Source organism: Idiotropiscis lumnitzeri, chromosome 14 (assembly GCF_059441095.1).
Source record: "Idiotropiscis lumnitzeri isolate Australia: NSW breed Sydney's pygmy pipehorse chromosome 14, RoL_Ilum_1.0, whole genome shotgun sequence".
Lineage (NCBI taxonomy): Eukaryota > Metazoa > Chordata > Actinopteri > Syngnathiformes > Syngnathidae > Idiotropiscis > Idiotropiscis lumnitzeri.
In genome coordinates, this window is record NC_142404.1 from 9,486,607 (window position 1) to 9,508,465 (window position 21,859).

At 41.9% G+C, this 21,859-nt stretch overlaps 3 protein-coding genes across 3 annotated transcripts; all 3 read left to right on the plus strand.

The window, feature by feature from the left end:
* The first annotated feature begins 146 nt into the window (after positions 1 to 146).
* Positions 147 to 10,856, plus strand: me3 (malic enzyme 3, NADP(+)-dependent, mitochondrial). The gene is made up of 14 exons (XM_088315532.1): positions 147 to 368; positions 653 to 847; positions 4,456 to 4,589; positions 5,307 to 5,456; positions 6,431 to 6,506; positions 6,600 to 6,865; positions 6,941 to 7,050; positions 7,329 to 7,426; positions 7,499 to 7,612; positions 7,679 to 7,784; positions 8,555 to 8,697; positions 8,802 to 8,975; positions 9,069 to 9,167; positions 10,257 to 10,856. The coding sequence occupies exons 2-14, from the start codon at positions 662 to 664 to the stop codon at positions 10,416 to 10,418; spliced, it is 1,818 nt and encodes a 605-aa protein (XP_088171658.1). The 5' UTR covers positions 147 to 368; positions 653 to 661; the 3' UTR covers positions 10,419 to 10,856.
* Positions 10,857 to 11,355: 499 nt separating this feature from the next.
* LOC148323367 (NXPE family member 3-like) lies at positions 11,356 to 16,248 on the plus strand. The gene is made up of 5 exons (XM_088315931.1): positions 11,356 to 11,583; positions 12,856 to 13,637; positions 14,603 to 14,673; positions 14,757 to 14,963; positions 15,210 to 16,248. Exons 1-5 carry the CDS (start codon positions 11,497 to 11,499, stop codon positions 15,770 to 15,772), a joined length of 1,710 nt encoding a protein of 569 aa, XP_088172057.1. The 5' UTR covers positions 11,356 to 11,496; the 3' UTR covers positions 15,773 to 16,248.
* A 651-nt stretch (positions 16,249 to 16,899) lies between these two features.
* Positions 16,900 to 21,641, plus strand: mpc2b (mitochondrial pyruvate carrier 2b). Its single transcript, XM_088315761.1, has 5 exons — positions 16,900 to 17,236; positions 18,384 to 18,424; positions 19,231 to 19,315; positions 19,587 to 19,698; positions 20,879 to 21,641. Exons 1-5 carry the CDS (start codon positions 17,143 to 17,145, stop codon positions 20,919 to 20,921), a joined length of 375 nt encoding a protein of 124 aa, XP_088171887.1. The 5' UTR covers positions 16,900 to 17,142; the 3' UTR covers positions 20,922 to 21,641.
* The last annotated feature ends 218 nt before the right edge of the window (positions 21,642 to 21,859 follow it).

A 21,859-nucleotide genomic window follows, 5' to 3' on the forward strand; every position in this document is an offset into this window, starting at 1 on the left:
GCCCGAACCTCACTGCGATGAACAAGTTCAAGTTGTCGCAGCACATTGCATTTGTTTTACAGCTCAAAATGTTTTTATTGCGGTTTGTTCGTCTATAGATAAATGTTTACTTTAAGAGGTAGCGTGTGTAATTTGGAAGAAAGTGGACAGTCTGGATTTGGTTATGACCACTACGACATGATTATCTTATGCGTAGAACATCTCTGGAGTCAATGTCAAATGATCCGGGATCAGCTGCTTCCACGAGATCCACCTCTAAAATCCACTCAGGCCGGGAAGGCCGCCTAGATTGGGATCGACTGGAGACGGCGAGACACTAATGAAGATAAGAGTCACAGACACGGCGGCGTTACATTATTAGTCACTAGGTAAGGATGAGGTTGAGGAGGTGTGAGTACAAGATTAGCCGCTTGCTAGTAGTAGTATCTAACGCGGAAAACGTTCTGTTGTTGTACAGAGACAATTAATTTAAACAACCTCATGCCACCTCGAGGTGTTTCCATGCAAGTTTTTATTTTTTTGTTGATAATACAATTAAAGAACAACAAGCCTCACGAGGCAGTTTGTTTACAGGCATCGGTGTCGATTACGTTGCTGCGGTTTCTCGTTACCAGTTTGAGAGTGACCTGCGCGTTTATGTGTTTGAGCGCAGGCAGGCAGCATGAATTCCCTCACTGGAAGAGCGGCGTTGCATTTGTGTCGACGCACTACGGCCACCGCGGTTGTGGCGGCCGGCGGGTTCCCCTTTCAGGCGGCGAGAGTCTGCCACGGCGGGGCGAGCTCCAAAGGCAGCGTTAGCACCAAGAAGCGCGGCTATGACATCACCAGGAACCCCCACCTCAACAAGGTGAGCTGATGGACGTCGGAACGCACCGTAGCCTCTTACTGACCCACGCCAACGTTGTAGTGAAGTCATAATTACTGACAGGGTATGTGTGAAAATCACTTCTAGGCCTATAACAATTAAATGAAACTACGTACCGCGGTAACTGAACGTGCCATTCAAAACCTATGCAGGGACCGAGCACTACCGTGTAATTATTTGCACAAATGCAAAGTAACAGGTGTCTCTTAAGGGTGAGGCATCTTCAAATTAATGTTTTCATTCATGCATTTTGTATTTCCATTTATCCAAACTCGGGTTGTGGGTGAGCTGCGCAAGATGCATCTATACTAGCTGTATTTGGGCGGATGTGCTATCACCAGTCCAACCTGTTAATTAATAATATTGTCATGAAATTATCAATTATTTGTATATATTATCTTGTAATCATTTTCCACTCAAAATAATGATATGCAGTGGACCTTTGCTGTTCGCAGAGGAGAGAGAGACAACCCAACCACGAATAGCAAAGGTTTGCAAAATAGTTATGCTATTTATCGTTGCCAATTTAACCAAAGGATAAATTAAAAACAAAATTAGCAGTGGGTTGGGTAAGAAATAAAAACACAAGAAGCATTGGATCATGTCGTGAAAAAAAAACTGAAATAAAAGGGGATGTCCACCAAAATGAAAAGTTCATCAGAAAGTTCTACAGTCGCCTTCTAACCACCTTGATAATTTGAATCAAGTGTGTTGGAGGAGCGGAACATCAAAACATGCAGGATAATGGCCCTCCATGACCGGAGTTTGACACCTGTGCTTTATAAGGAATATGGGAACAAAGTTGACTTGGCAATATTCTGCCATAACGGGACAGGAGGTGCAAAGTTTGACACTTAACTCTTCTCCAGCTTTTATTCTGGCAAAAGCAATTGCTGCTGCCTGACCCGTACATCATACATTGCATACACTGTTGTGGCGTCAGCTCGCTCCGCTGGGTTCCATGCAAAAAGCACCGGCAGATAAATATAGCATCTCTGACCTGAGTTAAGAGGCGACCGAAGAGTCATTGTATGAATGGTGAGCAGCACTTTTATAAAGCAGCTGTTTAAACGCCATTACTAGTGTCAGCTTTACAGATGCCACATCTGCTGAGCAGGCGGTGTGTCAACCACGACAAGCAGTGTCAGTCAGAGCAAAGGTAATAGAAACAAAAGGCATGTTATCATTTGTTTCACTCGGTGCAAAATTGAAGGTGGCTATTTGAAATGCGTCATCAATTGAAGGGAGTTTTTTTTTTTTGTTCCTATTTTATAATAATGTTGTGTGTGTCCGTGCATGTTTTTAAATTGAATAATTTTCCTTGCTGTCTTGACTTCCATTATTTAAGTGCGTGTATTTTTTTTATTTTCCTGAATTGTAGAGCATTGTTAACATTGCATACATTAATAGTAACATTAAATAAGTCTGTTTTTGAATTAAATCTCTTTCTCGCTACAGTATATTAATGTCGATCATGGTTGTTGTACTTGGTAAGAAAAATATTTTGGGAGGTGGTCCGCGTACAAAGTTTAAGAACCACTGCAATAGCGAGTAATAGATAAACAGATAAATTAAGTGGTGCAGAGTGGCGGGTAAATGTTTTACAAAGATTTATATCCATTTATAGGCGATGCTTTATGAACCTTAGCAGTTAATTTAACACAGCAAGATTGCTTCAACATTCACACACCACACAATGCCCTGCAAACTACGTGGTTTAGTAGTGGCTCATTTATAAACAAACGCGTATCAAGTACATAACTGTGCTTTCCGTGGACCGATTTTAGCCAAACTCATCCAAACCAAACATCCACAATGAGTCATCAGCGGGTTTGGTGGGAGCCTTTTTTTCCATTCTGAGTAAAACAGGAAATGCCACGCCCTTAATTTTTTTGATGCGTTCAGCAAGACTCTGACTAACTTTGCCCTCTTTTATTGGTTTTACTTGACACGGAGAAGGTCGCATTTCCTTCTCAAGTCAGCGTTTCTGTTATGACTCATTGTGGAAAGTGTGCATCATGAAATGGGTCCGCAAGTATTTGGACAGTGAGAAAGTTTTTATGATCTTGTATATTCGTGTGTTGAAATAATTGCATTTACAATTATAGTCATTTTGTGGGAATAACATTAAAGGGGACGCCAACCCCAAATTTTCTCTACAAGAATATGTTCTATGCAGGCCTACTAGTCAAAACATGGCATTTTGATTAATATTGCATTTGTGGAAGAAGAGTTATAAGAGTATTAAACTCCACCCGTTTTGTCTCTTCTGTCAACTGAAAATTATATCACAGTTGCTCTTTCAGAAGCTGAAGGTAAAAACAGGTGGATTTTGATGGTACATGTATTTTCTTAGTAAAATTTCTTAACAATGCAAAAAAAACACACACACAACAAAAACAGTAATTATTTTTGTTTAATTTTGAGGCATATTTGCCCAAAATACATTTTTGATTTGCAAGTTTAGGGGCGTTCACCTTAGGGAAACGCAATCTGTTGTGAAATGCTCTATATAATTAACGTTGTTTTGTAAGAAGGCACGCTCGGTTTTTGACATATTTCTATTATTTTTCATTTGTATATTTATGGCCTAGAGGTGTTTTTTATCCAATTATTTACCATCTTTCCTAAATTTTTTAGTTTATTAGTGTTGGTTACTGTCCTAGACTGTCCTGCATTACAACTTGTGTGCAAAAAAGTTTGCCTTTTGTCTCCACCTTTGGAAAGGAATTCCATCGTAAACGGAGGATCCCCTTTATAGCAAACCCCCACAAATGAATGGTTTGTAATTAGATCACTGGCGGACCTGTCCTCTGTTATAAGATGAAACACTCACCTATTCGCAGTTTTTGTGCTCAAGCCACAGCTATGTCTTATATGAAAAATATTGCTTCAGCATCATCTTGTGGCATTCTAGGGAACGTCATTATCAGAGGACTTTCTCATAGAAAAGAATACAGCTTGTGTCTGTACAGTTGAGTTCAGAATAATAATGCAAAGGGTAAAATACAATCCCGTGCATGACTCATTCTATAGGTCTGAAACCGTTGGTACTGTCGCTTGTTTTGAGTCCAAATAATTACCCTCACGTCCTCTGCCGGCGACAGCGGGGACATTTAGGCATTCCTGTCAAACAACTTTTACAATGAATCGGAAGGATCTCCTTTGGAGTAGTTACTGTTGTTGTGGTAGAATTCAGCACAGACAACTTGAGGTGATGCAAGGGGAGTGGGTTCAGCCTGTCACACCATTGGACAGAATAAATAGCATCAATATCACGCTCAGCTGCGAGCCTGTTGACATGCCTGCTCAAGCCACACAACAGACTTGCCCAGTCGACAAAATATATCCGTTATTGCTGCTTTTAGGGCTGTAGCTAGCAAATATTTTAGAATTGCCCCTGCACCTCCGAACTATGAGGCGGACGTACTAACCAGTTGGTCACGTGACGCCCTGAATAAATAAATACCGCATCAAATTATTTTTGACTTGCTGTCCCCACCCTAAACGGACTCAATTAATCAGAGGAAAATAGGAGGAAGCCCGCTCTAAAATTTCGGTGTGACTCACAGTCCATTTCCATCCTGTAGGGTATGGCTTTCACCCTGGAGGAGCGCTTGCAGCTGGGCATCCACGGCCTGCTGCCCCCCTGCTTCTTGTCCCAAGATGTCCAAGTACTGCGCGTCATGAAGAGCTATGAAACGCGTGTCAATCCCTTGGACAAGTGAGAACGAAACAATTATGTAATTTTTCTGCTCGTGTCATCTGACGGTGAACAACTAAAGCAGTTTTGTGGGAAATAATCTTGTTTGAAGTATTTGAAATAAATATTTTACTCTAAAAGTACAAGGTAGCTGACATTTCCTGTTCTTAAAGGAGTTTGCAGGTTTAAAAAAAACATTTTCTCATATAATATATGTTTAAATGACCTGACAGTAGAATATTTATAAAATAGTATTTTGAATAGTCATCCCTTTCTGGCCCCATTTATGCTTTTAATTTTTTTTTTTTTTTTTATAATTTTTATAAAAATGTTCTGCGTTTATATAAGAGAGACCGTAGAGACAAGGAGTGACCGAAGAGATTGTCATTCATTTGCCGTGCACACGGTGGGAAATCGCCTCGTGAACACATCACGCGCACTATAGACGATTCGTGGGCCGGGCTAAAATTCACTTCCGTCCTTGCTTAATTCAGCGCTTTTTTGAAATGTGTCACTCCACCACCCCCGCCCCAAAATTGGGCGTCCGACCAGACCGGAGGGCCGGACCGTTCCACCCCCGGGATGGATTGCCCAGCTCTGATAAATAACAAACCAAAATGTAGATGTGTAAAAATTAATTATTTGTCCACAGTTTTTTGTTACAAGACAACAAGTTGCTACACAAACCACAATGGAAGCTGCTTCCATTTTTTTTTAGCGGCTTCCTCTCTGCATCAGGTACATCCTGCTGATGACCCTACAAGACAGGAACGAGAAGCTCTTTTACCGTGTGCTTACATCGGACATCGAGGAGTTCATGCCCATCGTCTACACGCCCACCGTGGGCTTGGCCTGCCAGCAGTACGGCCTGGCCTTCAGGAGGCCGCGGTAAGATTAGTACACGCACCCTTCTTTTAGAATAACTTGACGGTATCAACGAGATGAGATGCAAAACGGCATCCAGAACAGCCCAGCTGCAATCAATTCAATGTTCTGAGAATGAAGAAATGACCCACATGATTGTAATGATTCACTGGCACAATTTTGAGAGAATTAATTTTCCTGTGTGGAGTTTGCATGTTTTTCCCATGCCTGCGTGGGTTTCCTCCGGGTACTCCGGTTTCCTCCCACATTTGAAAAACATGCATGGTAGGTTAATGGGACACTCAAAATTGGCCCATCGTGTGGGTGTGAGCGCAGATGGTTGTTTGCCTTTGTGTGACCTGCAATTAACTGGCAACCAGTCCAGGGTGTGACCCGCCTTCTGCCGGAAGTCAGCTGGGATAGGCTCCAGCACGCCCTGTGACCCTTGTGAGGAAAAGTAATGGATGGATGGATGAAAATTATGAACATCTAGTATTCTTTATGTCGCTACGATTTGAATACTGACTTGACTTATAATAAATTTACCAGACACATGACTTTAAGTCAGGTGTGGGCAAACTATGGCCCGGGGGCCACATGCGGCCCGTTAAATGTTTTAATCTGGGCCGTTGAACTTGAAAAAAAATTAAAAGAATAAACCTTGTTCATGTTTTTTTTTCTAAATACCGCGTTTTTTTTTCAAAGACATATATAGTGTTGTCATGCTTTTGTTCACTTTCATTTCAAATTAAATGTTTGTTTTTTCTCCCATGAGGTGAGATTAACAAAACATTTCATCCATCTGCTCCTGGTCTGGCCCCTCTGTCAAATTTTAGAACCCATTGTGGCCCGCCAATCAAAAAGTTTGCCCACCCCTGCATTAAGTGTATTTGCACAAAGTATCAGATCCAGCTTGAATTTTACTCTGTATTAAAATGGGTGATATGGAACATCACTAGAAGCTACTTATCTATCTCTAAAATTATTTTCATCCACAGAGGACTCTTCCTCACCATCCATGATAGAGGCCACATTGCAACCCTTCTCAACTCTTGGCCCGAAGAGAACATAAAGGTAAATCTCCGTGTCCTCCTTCCATCATCCTTTTATTTCCTCTTGCCTCCTTCCATGTGAGTCAAGTTTTTTTTTGCCTTTGATTGCATCTAGGCAATTGTGGTGACAGACGGCGAGCGCATCCTCGGGCTAGGTGATCTGGGCAGCTACGGCATGGGCATCCCCGTGGGGAAATTGGCTCTGTACACAGCGTGCGGCGGGGTTCGACCGCAGCAGTGCCTCCCCGTGTTGTTGGATGTTGGAACGGACAACCAGAACTTGCTGAACGATCCCCTCTACATTGGGCTGAAGCACAACCGAATCCGAGGAAAGGAGTACGACGCGCTCATTGATGAATTCATGCAGGCCGTGACGGACAAGTGAGTTGGGAAAACAACAACCATGCGATGTGATCGTCTCTCACCTTCTTGACGCATTTCCCTGTGAGCCTGCAGGTACGGGATGAACTGCCTGATTCAGTTTGAGGACTTCGCCAACAGCAATGCCTTCCGCATCCTCAACAAATACAGGAATCGCTACTGTACCTTCAATGACGACATCCAAGGTAGCCTACGAGCTAGGGATGGAACGAGTCACTCAAGCCCCGATTTAATTTGAGTTTCGATTTTCAGTCACTGATGTCAATTCAATTTCTTTTCCTTTTTGTTTTTTAATTGCTGCCCTGCTTGACTCTGGTGGTGGAGCCATCTACAAATGAAATTTCTGTTGATGTTTGGCGCAACTTATAAACGTTTAGTGTATTTTGAATGGAACCAAAAACTATACATTATGTTAAATTATGCACTAATTATTTGAAATTACCAATAAATACTTCTCTCATAGGCACGGCCTCTGTAGCGGTGGCCGGGCTGCTGGCAGCTTTGAGGATCACCAAAAACAAACTGTCCAACCACACCTTCGTTTTCCAAGGCGCTGGCGAGGTGAGCATTTTTTTTTTTAATGCATCATCTTTTTATGGTTTGTAAATAAAAATGGTGTTCTTTAACCATCAGGCTGCTCTGGGCATCGCTCACCTGCTAATGATGGCCATGGCCAAGGAGGGCTTGTCTCGAAAAGAAGCAGCCAGAAGAATCTGGATGGTGGACTCCAAGGGTCTCATCGTGAAGGTAACGCATGCGCGTGTCTTTTGACGGACTTTGCGTTAAAAGTGAAAACAAACGCTTCTCTTTCAGGGGCGAAGTCATCTGAACCACGAGAAGGAGGAGTTTGCACACGAGCATCCCCACCTGAAGACCTTGGAGGAGGCCGTGCACACCATCAAGCCCACCGCTATTATTGGTGAGCGCCAAGGCGGAGCCGACGTATGACTATCATTGTTGTTCCCAGTACCACGTGTAATGTAACCTGCCTTGTTTCTTTAAAAAAATTGATGGAAAACTGCAGAGACTTGCTTAAGGTGACTGACCAATCGTATGGATTTGTAACAAAATACGAAAGTGGCGACATTCGTGGCTGACCCCAGCAATGTACAACATGCTTATTTTTGGAATGTAGGAGGACTGAAAAGAAACTCACAAACTCCACAGAGACCCTGGAGCCAAAATTCAAAATCGGGCGACAGATGTGCACTTGTGTGGAATCACCACTCTGTATTAAATATAAGATACAGCTATCTATTTTCTATCATGCTGACTTTGGGCAAGCGATGGGTCCCACCCTGGACTGGTCGGCACCCAGTCATTCTCAGGGCACATATAGACAGACTCCCGCTCACGTTCACATTCATACACTGTCATACACCTATGACAGTTTAGAGTCTTCAGTGACCGAACATGTGATGTGGGAGGCAGGAAAAGCACCTGGAGAAATCAAATAATTTATAATTGTATAAAACATGTTCAATCAAAAGAATAAAAATCATCATTTAAAAAAAAATGTTGCTGCCCAATGAATAGCAAATGAATTACAGTATAATATGCATTTGAAAAACATGCAATAGAAAGTACTTGATATTGCATTTTTAGTGCAGCAAACATTATGACAAAGTAGCCACTCTCTGATGATAAGTGTTATTGTTTTTTTTTCTCTTTTTTTCAATGGGTGTGAAGGAGTCGCCGCCATCGGGGGTGCGTTTACCGATAACATAATTAAGGACATGGCGGCCTACAATGAGCGGCCCATCATCTTCGCCTTGAGCAATCCCACCAGCAAGGCAGAGTGCACGGCAGAGAAATGTTACAACATCACTGAGGTAAGAAGCCGCAGACTTGAGCAATCCCGCTTTTCCATTACACAGTGAGATCTTTTAAAAGTATAGTGCTTCTGCTGCTTTTATGTTTGTTTTTGCAAAATCAGGGTCGTGGGATCTTCGCCAGCGGGAGTCCGTTCAACAAGGTGACACTGGCCGACGGGCGCTCGTTCTACCCCGGCCAGGGAAATAACGCCTACGTGTTCCCCGGGGTGGCACTGGGTGTCATCGCCTGCAGAGTACGCCACATATCCGACGACATCTTCCTCACCACTGCAGAGGTCTCTTTTTATTAGTATTACCTCATCATTTCTTTTTGACGTTCTGTCCTTTCTACAGTGACCATGGTCAGCTGCTGTGGGTTTTTTTTCCAGGCCATCGCTGACATGGTGACCGAGGAGCACTTGGCTGAGGGGCGACTCTACCCTCCTCTTAAATCCATCAGAGAGGTGTCCTTCAACATTGCCGTCAAGGTTTGATGTGAAATCTTGTATTCTTCAGAAAAAAAAAAAATATATATATATATATATTGTTGGAATTTATCTTTATATCAATGTTAGAATTTAACTTTAACCCAATGTAAACTCAAATAAGTAATCTGACTCCAATTTGCGACCTTACCCAACTCTCACACATCCAACAATATGCGCGCTCGTTCTGCAATAGAAAGGTATCAGGAAGCCGGCATTTTCACACACGAGTGGATTTATTCCTAACACACAAATCTACAACTTGAGTTTGGGTCCCTCTCAATACAGCTCTACACCTCTCATACCACCAGCGAATGTGTTCTACCCCCGAGTTGCCCAGTCCTGATTCATACTATACAACATGCAAAATGGCACAGACAAAGGCATCCTGGCATGATTCTATTGGCTATGTGTATTGCAGTTAACTTTAGCTCGCTCTCATTGGTCTTTCTCCTCCCGCCGAATCCCGTGGCTCCTCCTGCGTGCGATCCCCCGATGGCCGCTCCATCCCGGAGTCATCTCGTCTCGCTCAGCACCTTCGGTTTCTAAAACATTCCATTCTTGCACAACCCCCGCAACCAGTTTCTCGCCACCAGTCACACTCTCAGCATTTTACAATATCACATTTTCATACATTGGATGCACCAACATCTAATGAACTATGTTAAGCTCAAACTCTTATATTCCTTTAATAGTCAAAAGTATGAAATCCTTTAAGTGTAACTGAAGTTTAGACCATGCTAATGACCAGACATTCAGGAGAGGAATGCAGGAAGATTAGATCACAGCTGCACCACAGGAGGTGTGAACGAGACCCCTCTGAAACAATGGACTTCCATGCCAGGATCACAAAAGTGGCTCAGAGCCGTCTAACCTTTGTTCAGTTTTAAATTGACTGCCATTTACATTATCCTTTAATATATATATATATATATATATTTTTTTTTTTTTTTTTTTTTAATATATATTTTTTTTTAATATTTTTTTCACATTTAAATTTAGATTTATATTTAGATTTACATATTTTTTTTTAATTTTCACACAATTAAATATTTTAACAATATACTATATTTTATATACTATATTTTCTAGGTCGTCAACTACGCATACAAGCACAACATGGCGTCGGTATACCCGGAGCCGAAAGACAAAGAGGCGTTTGTCCTATCTCACATCTACAGCCCGGACTACGATTCTTTCACCCTGGACACGTATGCTTGGCCGCAGGAGGCCATGAACGTGCAGGATGTGTGATCATCGCCAACCAAAATAGTGCATACTGATGTTTTTTATTATTTCACTAAGTTTCTGTCCTTATAGTTTAGTCAGGGATTCTTTACGTACGGTAAAAGGCTTAACACAGCACTCCATCTCCTAACTGAATGGCTCCATGGAAACATCATAACCTTCTACATCACACGCTATCCCCATCACTGCTTTCATAAAACTGGCCTTTGTGCATTTTCCAGTGCATCCCCAAACACCACCCAACCTGTGTCATCTTCTTAGCATCGAACAGCTGTCTCAGGCTGGGCTAACAGCCTTCCCTGACAAATGTGTCATTATTTCAAGACTGCAGACTGAGAGTGGTGATGTGACTTTTAAAAGTGTGGTGATGAGTTGATGATGTTTAGTGCTTGAAGTTTTAATAAGGGAACATTAAACTTTCTATTAAACTTTTCAAAGTCACAAGTGTTTTGTTTTGTTTTTTTTTACAACTCTTTTACATTTTTAACAACAGGTTTTTGAATTTCGGCGGAATCGACAATGCCGCATGTCAAACAGGATCAGGAAAAAAAATCCATTCTGGACTACATGCTCCTTTGTGGCCATGAAATACTCATTTTTACTGGTTTCGTTGCGACAAATGTGTAAATGTTCAATGAAAATTGACATTGAAATATAGCGTAATTTAAAACATGAATTAAAGTGTATACTCAACTTTTTAAAAAAAATAAAATCAGTATTCCAAAAATAATAATTATGTAATTAATTAATAATTGAGTCAAAAGTATTGTAGTATGATGGAATCAAACCCCAAAAATTATGGTCTAGAGAGAGAGAGACTGCAGTTTTGTTTTGTTTTTTTGCCAGGGAGAGGGTAGTGGGAGGCGACTGCTAAACGGTAAGGAGGGCGGTAAGCGCTTTAAAAGGACGGGGCGGAGGGCGATATCTTTGTGGACCTACGCGGAAGTCCTGCCTATGGGCGAGGTGACTTCCTAGTTTGTGTCAGTGTGATTCTGGGACTGAAGGTCCAGGTAAGGGCGGTGGGATGAAATCATCATAACTGCGCTGACGGCCAGAAATCACCACGAGCAAAGTCACAGTCAGCATGTCCCTAAATGTTTGGAAATGTATCCTCATCATTCTTACCTTATTTGGCCTCAACTTCCTCCTGCGCAACATCACCATAGGGGAGGTGAGAGAAGTTTGTTCAATCATTTATTTATTTGTGACGAGCTGAAGTTTTACTCTTAAGTTTATGTACATTGGCCGAGTTCGCAAGATGTGTCCCTTAATTTAAATAACCCATGAGTGATCAGACAAAATCCCTTTTATTTTAATGGCATTCAATTATAAAGCCTTTTGATTATTGGCGGTCAGAGCAAGGGAATTGCATTACTTCTTTGCCCCCAATCTAAAAAAAAAAATAAAAACAAGCAAAAGAAAAACGACTGGCAGGGGAATATATCAGACGCAAGAGTAAATGTCAACCAGCAAAATTCCCAGTCCGTAACATGACCACCGCCAACCCCCTCACCCCCAACGAAACAGTACAATAAACGACAGTGGTAAACTCGTCGGACTGGATTTTACGGATTTCCTTAACCCTCTCCAGGCATATTTGAAATACCTAAATGCTAATCCCCTAATTACTACACTTTAATATTTTGTGAGTCTTTTACTCTGAAGTACTTCGTCGTGCATTAGCAACCAAAAGTATCCTATATATAATTTGTAGATTTGATCTCCTCTCGGTTTTTCACCAGGGGCAGCTTTTATATCACTGTTAGAAATTTGCAACGTTTGGCTGCATATGTACCAGTGGTTGTTACATGTTTTATCTACGGGTTTGCCTATATTTTGAGCAACAGTCGATATTTGGGTTATTTTCCCATCACCGGTCTTTACTTATTACTTTGGAGGTGTTATTGATGGTATAGCCTATGGAAAATGAAATTATTTGGTGTGAAGTTACACACTATCAGGGGCATATTTGCTCAAGGGCAATGGCATAAAAGGATGTTCATATGATTGTGCTGTGACCAAAATTGATGTAGCCTTTATTCCATGACACATATAAAATTATAGGACAGGAGTGGGCAAACTTTTTGATTGGTGGGCCACAACGGGTTCTAAAATTTGACAGAGGGGCCAGACCAGGAGCAGATGGATGGAGTGTTTTGGTAACCTCGCCTCATCGGAAAAAAAAAAATACATTTAATTTTAAATGAAAGTGTAAAAAAGCATCAAAGGCGTGTGACGATTTGCAAACGTGTATCTTGAGACTTGTGTGGCTCCGTAGCTACACATTCAGTCCACAAGGGGATTTAAATTAGATTTTAATTGATAAGCATAAGCTTGACTTACTTTTTCCCCACCAAGGCCACTCAGTGAGTACGCCTACAGCATCCATCTGAACGCTGCCATTAAAATGTGACCACATATGCATATCATTTCCTCTCCTCAGAACTGGAAGTACAACATAGTGTCAGCACTCTACGAGGTCCACAACCGGATCCAGTCAAAAAACCTCTCTAGAACCCTCCAAACTTTTCACAACAATCACACCTTCTGTTCACATCCGGGCCATCCAGCGTCACCGGTAGAAGAGCTGGAGGAGCGCAAGCTGTTGGATTCCATCGCCTGGCCTGAGCTGCCTTCTGGCTCTGAACCACTCGACCTGTCCCAGACAAGTGTCCCGGCCAACAGCTTGTTTACCATTAAACCCGCCAAAAACGACCAGTATCGCTACGTGGGTGACGAGGTGGAAGTGCAGATCCACCTGAATGACCTCAAAGGTCAACCCAAGCGCCACGGCGGCGATTTTCTGTTGGCTCGGTTGCACTCCCCAGAATTCAGGGCGGGTGTGGCCGGCCAGGTACTGGACCACAAGAATGGACTTTATTCCGCTCGATTCCCGCTTCTGTGGGAGGGCTCGGCTCAGGTTGAGGTCATGATGGTGCACTCGAGCGAGGCCGTCGCCGTGCTGCAGAGGCTAAGAGAGAAACTGCCCCATCGGGTGCTCTTCGTCAGCCAATTTCGTAGTGGCCTCAGTTCTGAGACAACAGCCTGCGATACATGCCTGCCACAAGACAGGGGTCCACTGTGCAACTACACAGATCTTCACTCCGGCGAGCCGTGGTACTGTTACAAGCCCAAAATGCTCAGCTGCGACACCAGAATCAACCACGCCAGGGCCGGCTACCTCAAAAACATTATCAACGACAGGGAATCTTTGCTGTTTCAGAGGTTGGTACACTCAGTGGTTGTTGCAAGGTTCTATCAAACATTCAGACTGGTGACCCCCAAATCACATTTGGGGTATTGAAAAGTTCATCCCCAGAAATTGGTTTCATCCAGTATGACCTGCTCTTGAAAAGAGCCATCTGTGGATCCCAAAACCCGGTCAAGCCTAAATGCTCATGTGCAGCTGTTGTGATAAACTGCCTAAAAACCATTGTATAGCAAAAATAAACAGAGCTGGGCTCTTTTGCCGGTTCGTTCCCCGCCCACCGGCCACGACCTGGGTACCCTTCCGACCTCGACCCACTGGACTTATGCATAAAAATTGTCGTAGAGAAACAGCAAGAATGCTGGCTCACAATGTTCCGTTCTGTCCAATTAGCAGTCCTCCATGAGTCCCCCTGAGTCATGTGACTCAGCAACGGTTTCCTAACTCATGCAGTTTGTTTTGTTGTTCGGGGAGAACCTGGACGCATGACTTAAAGCAGTAATGTTCATAAAGTTGAGCTAGCATCGCAATAAAATCATCTTGGAAGCAACGCTGAAAGAAAATATCATCTACAGACGGCAACTCATCTCGCCACCTAACGGCCAGATGTAGAACTGCATGAAGAACAATTACAATACAATACAATGAGAATTTCAGAGCTGGGCACTTGACACTTTTTTGCCGGTCACTCCCCGTCATACGGCTGCTATCTGGGCAGCCTTTCGGCGTGGGCCCTATGGCCTTATTCATAAAAGTTGTAACATTTGTTTAAAAGTTAGTTCATAATACATTATCTATAAATCCCTGTTCGGGTGCTTCCTGGTGTGATAGAAGGATGGGACTTAGGTTTTGGAGATGTGGCTGCTACCGTTGCAAGAGCTCAACCCTAAAATTGTTTGAGCAGAACTCTTTTTTTCCCTGTCAAGAATGTATTACAGAATCAACAGTATTTGTTGCTTTGTAATTGACTTTTTGACGTCAGTGGCGTGAACATCAAAGTTCCAATCCATGCAAACACAACAAACAACATCAACGTGCTGCCAGCCAAGAAAGGTACTGCGGCCCTTCAAACTAATGACTCCCACTTTTTGGGGAATGGCGATTTATTTCCGTCATTGTGTTTGTCGTCAATGTAGAAAATGACAGTCAAACAACGGACCCCGTGAAGCTGACGACATCTGGGTACTACTACAAGGACTCGTGGAGGCCATTGGGCGACGTCACCATGCGCAAGTTTGACAGGGCGACTGACTACACTCAGTGTTTGGCCAACAAGGTGGTCTACATGTACGGCGACTCCACCATTCGACAGTGGTACGAGTACCTCCTCAGTGTGCTTCCAGGTGAGCGCTTCAGTCTCATAGCGTTATGGCGACAGAGGTGGAAAAAGGATTCACACACTGTACTTAAGTGAGTATAGACATTTGGGTAAAGAAGAGACTGATTTAGTTCATTTGCGTTCCAAACTTTGAAATGGACTTCCAATTCAAAATTTCATCAAATAAATAATCAAGTTTTCAGATAAAGCACCCGGTTTCTCTTGACTGCTTGTTTCCTCTTATATCATTTTATTGTGTTCTGTGCTGCAGAGATGAAGGACTTCAACCTGCATACTCCCAAAAAAGCGGGGCCCTTGCTGGCGGTCGACAGCACCTACAACATTCTGCTGGAGTACCGCTGCCACGGCCCGCCCATCATCTACACCGCCATCATGGCCAACGAATTGCACTACATCGCCAACGAGCTGGATGGCCTGACCGGCGGTCCTAACGCGGTGGTGGCACTCAGCGTCTGGGCTCACTTTAGCCCCTTCCCCGTTGAGGTGTACATACGCCGCCTCCGACATATCCGGAATGCAGTGGTGCGACTCCTGGACCGGGCGCCGGGGACGGTGGTAGTCATCCGCATGGCCAACCCTCGGGCCCTGGACCGGGAGGTGAGTCTGAACCACAGTGACTGGTTTTCGCTGCAACAGAACGTCGTACTTCGCGCCATCTTCAAGGGTCTCAAAGTTATGCTCTTAGACGCCTGGCAGATGTGTGTGGCGCACCGCCAACCTCACGACGTGCACCCTCCGAGGGTCATAGTCAAAAACATGGTGGACTTGATGTTGTCCTATGTTTGTCCTGAAACGACCAGAAAGGCTATATAATTTTTCTATATCAAACTAGGTTGAGCGTAATAATGAGTATAGGACCTCACTTAGAAAGCTGTCTTGGAAGGAGACATTATTTTATTTATTTTATTTTTTATTTTTTTTTGAGAAAAGTAACAATTTCCGAGAGGAAAGTTAGTAATTACATAAAGGAAAGAGAATGAAGAGAAATTGTTTTGTCTATTTAAAAGTATAACAGGTCAACGGTAGTGAAGGCGAGAAGAAGCTCATTCGAAGCCTCAAAAGTGGTTCAATGCCCTCTGGCACCACCAAGTGGAGATAAAGTGTATCCACATTCAAGGAAGAAGTTTTCTTGAAAATTTGATTAGGATTACGCTCATTGCGACGTAAAATTGACCTGAAAAATATTGAGAAAAATGCAGTATTTGAGTCTGTATTGCTGATAAAAATTTACTCACACAAAAAGTTTCATCTCATTCATTTTAATTAAAAAATAGAGATTTTTGATTTAACTATTGTGGGCTCAGTTTGTTTTTTTTCTTCTTCTTTTCATATCCATCCAGACATACTTTTCTGGTAGGGAGAACGTAGCTAAAGTTAGCTAAGCTTCCTGGACCCCTTGTCTTCTACAATAGAGAAAGGCTGGGAATGCTGGATGACCATGTCCACTAAATCATGATCCAACCCACTTCTGTACTAATTAGAAAATGAAATATTGAATCAAACTTGTGTTGGAAACTGTGAGATTCGAACCCAGAACTTTGTGGATTCCAAAGGCCCGAATTGAAAACTGAGCATTATTTTATTTTATTCTTTTAGATTCAGTGGTATCTGATCATAAAAGAACTGCTTAATCATCCAGTAGTCTATTTAATTTGCTTTATTGTGGATTGTCTTATGTTTATTTATTTATTGTATAACAATTATTGAATGTACGAATAATTTTCTGCTAAAATTTAAAAATAAGAAGAATGAAAACTGAGCGGCTCAGAAAATGGATGGAAACGTTTGCTATAGAGGAGAAATCCGATTGGTCAGAAATTGGGGCGATGCCGCCATCCAGTCCAACAGGCTCTCGAGATGTTCAATAGAAAGGTCCGCATTAAACCAATCATATCCGGCCTTTGAACAAACAGACCAATCGGGACAGTGTCACTCTCTAGCCCCGCCCTGTTGGCCAAGGGAGCCGTACAAGCGGAAAGTCACCTCTTCGTGTGGGTCAGGGAGAAGCTAATGACAGCTAGCTTAGCATCGCTTTCCAGTACATAGAATTAGGGGAGAAGCACAATAGCACCCTTTCACCTCTTGATCTTTAACCCGTCGTAAAAGATTTTACAAAAGTGTGTAACTTTTAATACAAATATTATAGTCTTCTGTAGGTCTCCAGATACCGAGCTACTATCATCATGGCTGCATTGAGAGTGTCCTATCACAGGATTCTGGACCGCATCGAGCATTTGCTGCCTGCCAAGCTGAGACCCATGTACAACCACCCGGCAGGTAAAACGAGTTTATCAGTCCGCATTCCGATTAAAAAAAAAAAAAAAAAAAAAAAAAGCTTAATAGCCGCGATAATTTAAAATGGTTGCGCGTATGAATAAACTAGCACAGAGATTAAGGTCTTGTCTCTGTGTGTTTGATGTTGATAACCTGTCTGGAAACGCAGCGAGTAAATGCAAAGTTGAACTTGAATAAAAGCACGCAGGCTTATTCCCCCTGTACACTAAGGTGAGAATTTAGTGCAGGAAAAGACACGACTGAGATATGAGTGGTGTGGTCAGGTCAAACTCCACAAAAAAGCGATTGAAGCCAAGTTTGAAGTATACTGTTTCCATTCCATTGTTTATTTTAGGTTGGCATTCCAGTCGGGATGAGGGGAGCCTTTGTGTTCAGTCTCAACAGCACCGACCCATTACTTACAATTCAATTCTGTATAATCAACAGCTAAGGGGTAGAGTCCAAAAAACGTTAACTTGTATTCATGCTTGAGGGGGTTGATAGTCTGGTCTTTGCTGTGTTTCCCCTGTCCAAGGGTATTGGAGCTGTGCAAGGACATCTTTGTGACCAGGTATGAAGGGGTGGCAACAAAGAAACGCCTCCCATCCCAGGGGATTTGTAGAAACGGTGTCCTTTTTGTTGTGTTTTGCCCTCAGCACTGATGAGTGATAGTGAGGCGAAAGCAGGCCGCCAGCCTTTGATGGGCCTGTAGCGCAGAGACATATTTCTAAAGAGGAGTACGTCAGCTGTTAATTTTTTTAACCAAATTTTACAATGTAAGAGATCCTATGACCCAAATGATGAAGAAACAAAGTGTGTGATCAGTACAAGTGTAAGAGACCGCAAACATGACAAGGGACACATGGGAGCATAAATTCCCAGGCGGAGTCTTTGAAAGTTTTACATTCTATACACCCAAACCAGCAGGTTTTAGCATCCCTTATAGTTTTCTTCTCCTTTGTGCTACAGGCCAACTGCTTTGGCGTTAACATTTGCATCGACTGCAATGTTTCTGTCCTGGCCATCTGATTATAGGTTTTACCTGACTGCAGATATTAGTTACCTTTCCTCCCTCAAATGCTTCTGCGCACAGAATAATGTCTGGGGAAGGTTTTCATGTTATGTTTCTTTCATTGTCATTTCATTCAAGGTCCAAAAACTGTGTTTTTCTGGGCTCCGGTGTTCAAATGGGTAAGTGCATTTTTTCTTCTTCAATATTGTCATGGTTTGCATAGCTGACATACAGTAAAACACAAAAGCACACACACGGAGGAGCTGCTGTCTACCACAGCTTGCGGCAAGTCTCTCAAGAGCAGACTTGTTGACGTCACACGCAAATAGTGTTTGAAGTTTAGCTGCTACTATTTAGCAATGCTCATCCGATCAATGCAGCACTAAGTCATGTCATCTTTTGATCATGCTCATTTGTTAACATGGTATGTTGTGTCGCTTGAAAATGATCATTTTAAAGTTTACATTTGAAGGCATTCAATTTAGAGAATGTAATCTGTTTATCTGGGGTCTTGCATACCTGCTAAAACCCTCAACTGTAAATATGTTTACAGTGTTACTTTATTTGTTTTACCGATGATGAAAAACAGGCAGAAGATTTTTCTATCCTTTATATTTTGATTAAAAGTTACTCTTTTCTTTTTGTTTTCAGTACAGATGTTTTAAAACAGACAATTTAAAAACACTGGTGGAAAAAAACTGATGGTAAGAGATTGTATGGATGAAAAAAAAAGCAATTGTGATAATTTTTTCCCTTATAACGCCCAACTATCACTGTATATAAAATGAAATGCTGGCGTTAGATCGCACCATAAATGATCAAATAGCAGGTTTGAGCTGCACCCTTGTGAGACTCCACTTGCCATTTTGGCAACAATAGAGCCACTTAACCAAATCAAGCTTATAAATGCTTTATTGGAATGGACTTTGCTTCTAACTATAAGTGTTAATAAAATAATACAAATGCGGCGGTTTAACCTTTGCAGGGCCTGGTTGCAGCTGGTTTGGCTGATATGACGCGGCCAGCAGAAAAGTTGAGCACCTCACAGTCTGCAGTACTGACGGCAACAGGTAAGAAACTTCAGTGTCCAAGAGTTAAGGATCATATGCTGTTCTGCATATAGGTAGTTTTTTTTTTTTTTAAACACCCTTATGATGGCTCAGATTGAATATAAAGCACATTGCGATTATACCAATGTAGGTCAAAGGTATCCAAACTTTGTCATGTTTTTTTTTTTTTTTTTGCGACATATTTCCTCAAACAAACATTATCTGATGATGTTTAGGACAAAACAGACCACGTCTCACTCATATGTGCATAACCTTGGCTCTTGTTGGCCAGGCCTGATTTGGTCCAGATATTCGCTGGTCATCATCCCAAAGAACTGGAACCTGTTCGCTGTCAATTTCTTCTTGGGCTGCGCCGGAGGTTCCCAGCTCTACAGGATTTGGAGGTAACCATTGACTGTACCTTTTATCTTTGTTCATAGCAGTGTTTCTCAACCTTTATTGATCCAAGGCACATATTTGACGACAAAAAAAAATGTCAAGGCACACAACGTGAAAAACTGGACTGGGTTAATTATATACCTTGTCATCTAGCGTAAAAGCATTTAAATGTCTTGTCTGTGACTATACATAAATAAATAAAGTAACAAAATATATAAATATTAGAACATATTTGTTTTGTCAAAATAGTGGACATTTTATATTAATAATCCATGGAACACCTAATTATCTCTCATGGTTGAGAATCTCTGGTATATAGTATATAGAGTAAGAGTCAAAAGTTTGGAAACACTTGGTCTCAAACATATTGAAAGGTCTAGAAAATCATGCCGTTGAGTTAACTTTTGATAATGTAAAGCTGTGAAGTGTGAAAGCCATTCCATGCCATTAAGGGTCATCCACATCATAAAGTTGATTGAGAAAATACCAAGATGTCCAAATCTTTTATCTGGTCAAAAGATAAATTATAAAACATTCTGATTTGAATAACAGTTTTTGGGTACCAAATAATTCCATCAATATGTCTTCACAATATGGGTGACTTAAATTTTAATCTACAGTTCAGGACATATTTAAATACAGAATAAGAGGGTGTTTCCAAACTTTTACAATACAATACAATTTTATTGATATTGCGCATTTCACAGCGGCTGGAGGTGTAACAAAACACTTTCCATATGGTGTCAAAATAAATTAGAAGGAAATTAGAACACAAATTAAAACACAAACACATATATAGTAGATACCAGAAGAACACTAGTCATTTTGAGATCAGTGTTGTAGTAGCGACTTAAAATCGTTCATGGCTCATAGGCTCTCTAAACAAACTAGGCAGTTGTATTTGAAGTCCGTGAACATATCTGCTTCCTATTTTACCTGAAAGACATTTTTTTGACAAAGCCTGGATCCCCACTGTTGCTTCTCTGCACAACTAGTCTTGGCACTATTGCGATGCTGTGTGATGACTGCCACCTCGTGGTGAACATTGTTATTACAACTGAAATACTCCTCCCACAGTACACACACATTCAAACTTATTTAAACACACTTCTCATTTACGCATTAACTTCTCAATTACCATGTTCTGTATATTCTTCATTGTGCGACTGTTGTGTCCCTGAACAGATACAAGCAGGATCAGAAGGCTCAGCAGGTAACAGAGTCCTGACCGTCAACAAAGAAGTGAAAGGGCAACTTCAGGCCGGGGCACCAACTGACCTGCCCCACACATCCGTCTCGTCATCACGTCACTGTTTCCACCTAACATCCATGCCAGCAACATGATCCGATTCCCTGCTGGAAATGTGCACTTTCCCAAAAAGTTACAAGTTTCCTCAGACTGTTTATTAGAAAAGAAAAGAACGTGGTCATCAACGCACACATAACTTGTTTAACAAGTTGTTTGATTGTATAGTTTGTTTGTATATCATTTTAATTTGTAGCAATCATTACCTCATGCATTTCCCCAAAACGTGCGGTTCTGAAGAATGTGTCCAAAGCTGTTGAAGGGCGTCATCACTTTGCTCTCAATTACTTACTCATCAGGCTAACTCTGAAATGGATTCATTTTAATAGCTTTAAATTTGTGACAACATAATCGGTGCTTTGCTTTATTTTTTTCGTCATGTAGTGCTAACTGTATACCATTTCGATTAAACTAGTCAAGCTTATGCTACACAAGGTCTAGGGAAGTCTTTTTATATATTTGTGTATAAATTAACTTATAAATCACCCCCCCACACCGTAATTGTAATCCCCTCAATGTAATGGCAATAACTGATCTGACTTGGTCACCTGAACTGCTGATTGATGGAGCAAAATGCTATTTTTAAGCCCAGTGGAAATGTAATGCCTGTTATGCGTGGCTAATAAAACCTGTTCAACAACAGCTGATTTATTGAGACATTTTTAAATCTACTTACGGATTAAGTCATATGCAATTGAAATTGACATCTATTCAGATGGCTTGAGGTAATTATGGGTAAATTGGCTGCCAGGATGGCCGAGTGGTCTAAGGCGCCGCGTTCAGGACCCAGTCTCCCCAGGAGGCCTGGGTTCGAATCTCGTGGCTGCCAGGATGGCCGAGTGGTCTAAGGCGCCGCGTTC